The following is a 10,037-nucleotide window of genomic DNA, read 5'->3' on the forward strand; positions in this document are numbered from 1 at the left end:
TGAGTCTTTCCATGATGAATTGTCAAACAATACAGAATAAAAATAAGGTTCCAGTGATCTGGATTAAAAACAAATAATACACCCTATAGAAATAATGCCGAAGAATCAATGGTCAAAGGTCAATGGTTTTTGAGATCTTCAACTAACTAAATATTTACATATTTGCACCCTTAAAATAGATCGTGCGATTTGCAGTCATAGGTGTGCCAATAAGCCGATGCCTCGAAGTTAACACACACCAGGCAATCGCTCAAATTCAGCTGGATCTAAGTCATTGAATCGGATTCGTGTCGAACTGAGGCATGAAATATTCCATTCATGTCGACGGGACGTTTAAATAAACAATTCTTTTGTTAATATCTCACACACGGCTTCTTTTATTGCATTTCAAAACTGACTAGCCTGTTTTATTTCATTTAATAATTTAAAATAACATCATTTAACTATTTATCTCTATTGCAGTGTTCGATGAAGACTTCGTTTTCGAAGAAAATCCCAATGCCATTGATAAACGTACCATAGAAATTTTACTATACGACTTTGATGCCTACTCCCGTCACGTTTGCATAGGAGGAGCACAAATTCCTCTAAATAATTTGGATCTAACTAAAAAGGAAAAATTCTGGACACCTTTGGGAACATGTGCTGAACAAGTAAGTATAACAAAATAATGAAATTTAAATCTCAAATATACTAAAAAAAACTAATTATCATAGGACATGAAGGTAGATTTGGGTGATGTCATGATTACTTTGGCCTACTTGCCCTCGGCTGAGCGTTTGACAGTGGTGGTTATAAAGGCTAGAAATTTGAGAATTGTAGATGATTCACGCAACTCCTCGGATCCCTATATTAAAGTGACTTTAATGGTGCCGGGTAAAAAGAATAAAAAACGTAAAACGGCCGTTATACGCAACAATATCAATCCGGTGTATAATGAAGCCTTGACATTTGATGTGCATAAGGAGGCTTTGAAAAATGCCACCATAGAGTTGCAGGTGGTGCATGATGGTTTATTGGGTAAGGAGGGAATTTATTTTTTAAAAATAGCGATTTGATGACCTTTATATTTTACCAGGTTCTAATGAAATTTTGGGCAGAGCTATTATCGGTTCGGGTCATGATGTTCGCCCCGATGAGAAAATTTTCTTTGATGAAATGTTTCGCTCTAAAAACGCCACTGCTCAATGGGTGCCACTGCAAGATGTTAATAATGCTCGCACTAACAGTGGTAATTAAATTGGAATTTATTTGTTATGTTAGACTATTTGCTATGGTTTGTGTCTGAACTAGAAAAGGTTCTTAACTAAACCGAAAAAACATGGAATACCTTCCACTCTTTGTTGTCTAATATAGTTTGAGAATCATGGCATTTGATTAGTGCTGCTGCTGAACTACTAATGTTAAATAACATTTCAACTGTTAAAGCTGATTAACATTTTGTGTTTTCTCCCAAAATACTTGAATCAGAAATTGTTGTTAGAAAAATGTTAACCAAAATCAAAATTTTTGCAGGGATATTCAATTCATACAAGAGAATAATTTAAAATTAAACCTTAAAACAATTATTAAATGTGCTTTAATCTCGGAAATCGTAAAATTATTTAAATTAAACAAAATCAAATTAAAAGAAAAGAAAAATTGGATTTTTTTTTTATAAATTATAAATATAATTGGTTTTTTGCTATTGATGTTTATAAACAATTACTATCACATACATACATCCACTTATATACTTATAAATATTTAAATGTTTTTTATGTAGTAGTTTTAGCAACAAATAAAATATATATTTGAAATGAATTTAAAAGAGATTTTGTCTACATGTCCATAAGTACCTAAAATAGTAAAACTTCTTTGTAACTTTAAATCAAATCGAACAGTATTTTGTCAGTATCTTCTGAACCTGATGAGGGTGGAAGAAAAAAAATAAATTTTTTAGTAAAGTTGGTTTCCTTTAAATGTTAAACAAAAATGAAACAAATATTTGCCAGTACTTAAGTATGACTACAATAAATATATATTTAAATTAATGGTTTATAATATAAATAATATATTAAATTGACTATATATAACCATAGATACTACAAGTACATAAAACACTTATACTAAAAATACCAAGAAAATATTCATATACTTAATTATATATTGTACTTATTATAAATGTTACAAAATAGTATTAATATTAATATTTATTTAAATAAATTCGTATGAAAACCATTAAAGTGATTTTATTTAATTTATAATTATAATTGGTAAGTGAAAGCTTAGCTTTAAAAAAAAATCCTTCACCATGAGTGGCAAGGGTACACATATATATGTATGTATGTAAGTTTGTCATTCCGTTTGTAATTTCAAAATTTTTCATTTACGACCCTACAAGGTATATATATTCCGGATCGTTATAGAAAGCGAAGTCGATGTCTGTCTGTATGTTGAAATAATTTTTCCGTAGTCCCCAAATAACCTACAAACATGATTGATACATCAATATATCGGCTTCCAATTCATCCGGCTCGGTTGCTATTTAAAATCGAGAAAATCGGCCCACAAATAGCTGAGATATAAGGGAAAATCCGGGACAACCTCGATTTTTGGCCTATTTTTGATCTATATCTGGATTACTAAGTCATTAATAAACAAATTTGTAAAAAAAAATAAAAAAAAATTTACAAATTTTGAAAAAAAAATTTTTTTTTAAAATTTTCAAAAACAATTTTGAAAAAAACAAACGATTTTTAAGTTTAGTTTGGTGAAGGGTATATAAGACTCGACATAGCCGAATATAATTCTCTTACTTGTTTTTTAGTAAATAAGTAAATTTTCATTAATTGTTTATTTGGTCTTAGATAGCCTTTGTAAGAGTACACATGTTCATTTTGTGTACAAATGTATTAAGAATGCTTTTATTTGAAACATTCGTACAATATAAATTTATTGTTAGCTATACCTTTGCTGAACCAAAAGCAATGCTGATCTTTAGATGCAAATAACGAATCAAGCCAATATCGGAGCTATGTTTCAAAGTGAAGCGTATCCCAGGGAGAGCGTTATGCATCTATCGAAGCAAATAATGGTAGGACAGGGCAACATCTGGACTAAAAGGCGGGTGAGGCAGAACTTCCCAACCACTTTTTTCTAATTAGTTTTGTAACATGTGGTCTAGCGTTGTCATGATGGAATATAACGGTTTCATGTCTGCCGCATATTCTGGGCATTTTTCGCCCATATTCGCTCGCTTCAAACGAATCTGATGCGTTCGGTACAGTTTCCCTGTGATAGTCTGGTCAGATTTCAGTAGCTCATAATAGATTTGGCTTAGGTGTCGTTTCGGCTGTTTGGCCGGGAAAATGCAAAATCGTCTTTCGACGTCTGTCGGCTTCAATTTCCCTGCTTTTGTATGTATCCTGCTGCTCCCAAATGTTTTGCTGCCTGAGTATCTGCCAATGATTTAGCAAGCTCTTGTCGAGTTTGACAACAATATTCATTGAGTAATGCCTCCAATTCTTAGTCTTTAAACTGTTTTGGCTGGATTCAAAATCTCCACTTTTGAACCGAACAAACCATTTCCCGCATCTTGAAACCGATGGAACACATTCACCATAAGCTTTGGTGAGCAATCACAAATCAGAGGCACGTTTTTCAAATTAATGTAGTAAAGCAAAAATTCTTGCATATGACGCTTTGTTGGCACAAAATTCGAAATTTTTGAAGCAAAAAAAAAAAAAAACTTTGTTGTTTACACTATAATATAATAGTTCAATAACTAAGTGGGAATAAATTACAGAAATATACCCTTCAAAATGACATCATACACCCATACGAATAGTGGGTCTAAAAGTCCGCGACTCTTTGAATTTCGCGACTCTTAACCGAAAAGGCAACACTGCTTCTGTCAACAGGCATATGCTAATTGACTCCTGTAAAAAATTAAACAATCTGCATCATTTAGTTCGTGATTGACAGCCATTGATAGCAGACTACCTCGTATTTAGCTTTAATTTTTATACCCTACACCACCACAGTGGGGAGGGTATTATGCGTTTGTGCAGATGTTTGTAACGACCAAAAATATTAGTCTAACACCCACCTTAAAGTATACAGATCGACTTAGAATCACTTGTGCGCAGAGTACAGGTCGCAATTTTAAAGATATTTCGATGAAATTTGATATATATTATTTTTTCGGCTCAAGGACCAAGCCTATTGAAACTGGCTGATATCGGTCCATTATTTCACCTAGCCCCCATACAAATGTCCTTCCGAAATTGGACTTTATCGGTCATAAATGTTTAATTTATAAATGTATCTCCACAAATTGCGCTCCAAATAAGTTTTATATTCACAAAATTCATGTCACCAAATTTTGTTACGATCGGTCCATAATTAGTCATAGCTCCCATATAGACCCGCTTCCGAAAATCACTTTAACGTGCATAAATCGCTTAAAAATATTGGTAAACACACAAAATTCAACATAGTTAACTTTAATATAGACATAAATCACACGCCCTAATTTCATGGTGATCGGTCAATAATTGGTCATAGCCGCCATATAAGGCCCACTTCCGAAAATCACTCAAAAATATAAATTATTGAAATTTTAAAGGACAATTTTTTTTTGCTCGGGCTTGACCGACCATACTTTCTTACTTGTTATAATTCAAATGAAAATGTAACAAACGAAGCCGTCGGAGTCTGCAAAGCCCGCGAAATAAATTAAATAAAAATTTAGGATTTTTAACATCCAACATTCAAAATACTTAGTCGAAGTTCTACTCTTTTGGAATACAAGGCGAGATACAGGGTGTCAAAGTTGACCACGTCTTGGTTGCTAAACTTTGTACAGCTCGTAACTCGTACAAATATAGACAGATTTCAATTACTTTTCTATGCAAAAAAAAGCAAATAAAGAAACTCCTGTTTATTTTTTTAATTTATAAATGAAATGTGTTCACTAAGGTGGACCTTATTTTTTATTTTCGATTTTTCAAAAAGGGCAAAGAAGGGCAGTTTTGTATTACGTTAGCATAAAAAAATGTTGACAAAAGTTTGAGCTCGGTCGGTTATAAATTGTCGTGCCGCTCGAGGGTTAAAGTTCGTGAGAACATTTACAAGGGGAAAAAATTCAATTTTTCAGTTTTTGTAAAAAAGTTGCTATTAAATAATTACTTTTGCAATTTAATTTAAAAGAATCGAAATGTGTACGTAATTATCCTTATAATAAGATATAAAAAACAAAAATTGGTTAAAAAATTTTAAAGTTATTAAAAAATCGCCAGACCATAAACGTGTCTCAGGCCACTAGAGCAAGTAATATTAAAACAAAAGTTTATTTTTACTTAAAATATATCCATATTTACTTGCTTTTGTTATCGTAGGATAACGTTGACCTATTTGCAGGTATGACCAAACAAATTTAAATTTTTTAACGACACACAGTTGTATGAGAATAAAAAAAGAGGGAAATAAATCTGTAACTTCTAAACCTTTACGCCGATTTGAACGAAATTTCACATGCGCAAAGAGGAAGTCTAGTCGAGTTTAAGTTTTGAATTTGGACCTCATGAGCCCACCATGAGCGGGACCAGGGGTTCCCAAAATAGGACACCTCGGGTATGTTCAATTTTTAAAATGATCCTATTTCGTCGTTTGTGTTCCGATTTAAAAAAAAAATACGATAGAAGATTTTGTCTACTTTTCAAAAATGTATATAACTTTTGACAATTAAAAAATTCATGGAATACTTTTTTGAAAAATATGACAAAAAATACTTTTTATTGAATTTTGCATAGATACAAATTTTTCAAATTGAAATAAAATTTTTATTTATGAATATTTTTTAATGAAATTTCACAGTTTTATGTAGTGCTCGACGAGGAGATTCTTTTTTTAAATCGGAACACAAACAAAGAAATAGGATCATTTTAGAAAATGAACATACACGAGGTGTCATATTTTGGGAACCCCTGGTACCGCTCCTGGTGGGCTCAAGAGGTCCAAATTCAAAACTTAAACTCGACCACACTTCCTCTTTGCGCATGTAAAATCGGAGTAAGGGTTTAGAAGTTACAGATTTATTTCCCTCTTTTTTATTCTCATACCACTGTGCGACAGCTTCAAAACTCCATTTTCAAAATTTTAAAAATTTTGTTAAACAAATATCAGGGATTTATTGAGAATATAATAGGGAATAAAAATATGAAAAAAGATGTCCATACCTTCTACAGTTATTCCGTACATGCGACATAAATTATGCGATTTTCGGGAAAAACTAATTTGTTGGCCATATTTTGGAGAATGATACCAATTTCCTTACTGTTGAATTTTAAGTAAAACCTATAGAGAATATTACAGAATATGAATACTGTTCACACCATTGTCGGATATCTGACAATATTGTTATCAACTAGCAGTCGGTCAATGATCTAACAATGCTTTCTCTGACAATATTTCCAGAAAAATTGTAAGTTCCCACGATTGTAAGATATTTTCTGACAATATTGTTAGATCTGACTGCCGTCTAAATAAGGCTTTTCTCTTTACTCCAAGAAAAAATTGTCTTAAGGAACTTATAATGGTTTTGTATTTTTATTGATAGCTTTTGTATAGATTTAAACTAGAAAGTGGACTCTACCCCCTGCTGATGTCGTAAGGCTGTACTGACAGCTCTGAAAGAGGTAACAGGGTCGGTGGTGGATTCTTCATTGAGGACTTTTGGATAAAATCCTACTTTAGGCAACCTAACTTCTACACTGCATTCCAGGCGGAAATAACCTCTATCAAATGCTCATCCAACTGTCTTAGGTATTATCGAATATCTGGAGATATCTGTTAATGATTAATAGCAAGGCTGCCATTACTGGATTATTGGATATCTTCACGACATCCAGGTTAACGGAAGAATGCTACTTATGTGTCCTTAAATGATATCGAAAGACATTCAGGGTTATTGTATAGCAGAAGATTTGGCCAGAAGGAGTTTGATGATGAGTGATGAGGCGATCGAACCATTTTCTAGTAATTCACTTGCAAAGTGCAAGGCAATGGACAAATGAATCAGCCCGTGTTATTGCGAAACAGATATGGATGGCAGGACGAATCTTCTTATATATTTCCCATCTAATCTACCATAAACAGGATATGTCCAACATGAGGGAGCGCATATTTGGAACCTCTTAACACCTTTCCTCTCGTATCTAAGAGAGCTATTGAGGATGAAGCTCAGACTCATATATTCCTTCATCAGAAAACCTGGTTGGTTCAATTTTAATCTTGAGTATCACAAAGGAATGAATTTTTGAATGGACCCAAGTGAACTGCTTGCTTAGTGGCTGCCCATGGAACCTATCCTTACCTATATGGCCCTGTAGCAAACTGAAAGCAATGATTGTTCTGTTTTTTTTTTTAAAATATGGGAGAAGTCAAAAGGGATTCAGTTGATATCGTGTGTAAAATAAATTAAGCAATGTATTTCACTTATAAAGGGTGGTCCATTCAAAACGCATGATTTTAATTGAAAATAAAACAAAAAGTTTTCAGAGAATTATCTTAATATTTTTTATTATGATAGAAGTACAATTATGTGTGGAATAAAATATCGGTATGCCACGGCTTTGGTGGCATAACTCTATCCGATGGTCCACATTTTGAATATAAGGCATAATTGAGGTTCAATATCATTAATTTCTGTGGCAAAAGATCCATTGTTTCGTTGGCTGTGTGGCATTTTGGAACCACATATCGTCCAGGTTCATATCATGAATCTGATGTTCGTAAGATGTTAAATTGTTGGGCATGACGATGAGTCACGGTTGACTGCTCTTCTGCGACACTATCGCTAACAACTGCAATTTTTTCCGCAGAAAGAACTTCGCGAGCATGCACAGGTGTTTTAACATTTCCTACAGACCCGGTTTGCTGCAGTTTGCGCACTTCTGATTGTGGACACATTTGATCGATTATGCTGACCAAAAAAATCACAAATGCATTTCGATTTGAACGTCCATTTTTGTAAAAGGCTTCAAAAATCTCAACGCGCTGCTCAATTGTGTATTTGTCAAACACTGAAACAAAGAAATGTCAAATTAAGTTGGGCAAAAAACTTGATGTTATGCTGTGATTCATAATCAATATCGTGCACTTTCGTTGGACCACCCTTAGTTTTATTCTAACACTTAGATTAAAAAACTACAAAAAAAATAAATTTTCGTAAATCTGTTTTATCCAAAATTTTCTCCTTCATTTCCTACAAATGACAACCAACACATTCTACTTAAGATCAATATCTGTTGCAAAATTCCTTTAACAAGTTTAATATAATTTCATCACATTGTCTGCTCTTTTGTCTATTTGGACACTCATTGTTTAATACTTTGTCTTTTTATGTTACTTGAACTTGTGACACCATGAGCGGATGGATGGACAGACGGACGGATAGTAAATGACTTAAAACAATGACACAGCTTTGTGATATTGTTTCGCCTGCTTTAGTTTCTTAAGTTTCGTTTGTTTTATACTCTAAATACGTTGTAGTTGTTTAACTTCAAATTGCGGTAAAAGTGCTAAAATTGAAAAACAACTCAAGCGAAGTTTTATTCAATTTTACCAATCTGCAGCTAAGTCCAGTTGCAATCTTTTCAATATCGCTTTTTTGTTTTGTTCCATTTTCTTAAACAATGTTTTGGAAATGGGAGTGAAAGAGATATATTTAGTTTGTGTAAACGAATTTCGTCTGAAGACATGCCCTTTTGGCTAAACCTTAATCTACCGAAGGACATTTTGAAGTGAAATATACATACATTCGCATGCAGTAGGAGTAGTGGTTAGTTTATGAAAGTCAAAGACTTATTAAACAGTGGGGCAAGGGAAATAACTAAATGTTTTTAAACTATTAGTAAAGATATCCAGCCTTAATAAAATATTAAAAAGGTGTTCCAAATTGCTCAAATTTAACATATTTTTTGTTACATTGCTTATCTAAATTAGCATATAAAATTTACCTTCCCCACTGTGCATCGTATATGTCTGAATTTGTGCATCTAAGAAAAACCCAACAGAGCATTTAAACACCCTCAAAAAATAGCAGCAACTGACAATTACAAGCATCCAGAGGCACAGACAGCAGGACAGACGTACGTAAATAAACTGCAGCTAAAAGTGTAGAAACTTTGACTTAAAACAGAAGACATCAAGTCAATAAGCAACCAAGGAGGGAGAAGGAAAAGTTTCGAGCAAAAAATCCATACAATTTAAAGGAAAACAAAGTAAAAGAAGAAAGGAATCAGCACTTATCTAACTGAATGAACAACTAAAAATGTTATTATCCATTCGATAACTCAAGCAAGTCACTCAGCCAGCCAGCCAGCCAGTGGGTGAATGCTGGCTGCATTGATGATGCAAACAACAATCAGCTGCTAAGATTATGAATGGTTGGTTACGTTGGTTTTATCCTTTTAGCAGTGCTCTTTATCTGTGTACGTGCATGTGGTAGAAAGTGTTCCTGATGATTTTGACATGATTAGGTTACGCTGTTTCCCTACAAACACACATATGTTGAAAAGTCTTTTGTGTTTGTGTTGCATATCAAATGGCTGCCACGATTTTGGAACAAAGACTATCGCAACATTTATCGACAGTAAAATTGTCTTATAAACGGAACTGTAGATTTAACAGCAGTTTTAAAGACATCAGAACAATGTTTATATTTATAATGTTTCCTTCGTGTTTGGTTTCTTAGTTTGTTTAAATATGTTTTCTTTTTCATAAATGGAGCAAAAAAAGTTCTTTAATCAGCTGATGTTTCTTTAAGTTTGTAAATGAACTTGGTAATCATTTTAAAGCAAAACTATCTAGTGACACAAAAGAGAGTGAAAGTTGATTAGTTGTTGCCAAAATGTACTTTATACTAGAGACGAACATTAAGAAAATAACTAAGAAGTGACCAATATTTATGATAATGTTTTAGAAATTGGCAAAACACGATTTTTATTAAATCCCAAAACTTGCCAAAGCTTTACATACTTCTAAACTGAAGG

At 33.0% G+C, this 10,037-nt stretch overlaps 1 protein-coding gene across 2 annotated transcripts in view; it reads left to right on the forward strand.

Annotated features, from left to right (window-relative positions):
* The window catches only part of Sytalpha (Synaptotagmin alpha), a 29,559-nt gene extending 27,420 nt beyond the window's left edge, over positions 1-2,139 (forward strand). For both annotated transcript variants that reach the window (XM_065502059.1, XM_065502060.1), the window contains 3 exons: positions 463-653; positions 717-1,020; positions 1,079-2,139. In XM_065502059.1, the coding sequence (XP_065358131.1) occupies positions 463-653; positions 717-1,020; positions 1,079-1,239 (656 nt within the window). In that variant the 3' untranslated portion in view covers positions 1,240-2,139. The remainder of the gene's footprint in view (positions 1-462; positions 654-716; positions 1,021-1,078) is intronic.
* The last annotated feature ends 7,898 nt before the right edge of the window (positions 2,140-10,037 follow it).

Source organism: Calliphora vicina, chromosome 2, assembly GCF_958450345.1.
Source record: "Calliphora vicina chromosome 2, idCalVici1.1, whole genome shotgun sequence".
Classification (NCBI taxonomy): domain Eukaryota; kingdom Metazoa; phylum Arthropoda; class Insecta; order Diptera; family Calliphoridae; genus Calliphora; species Calliphora vicina.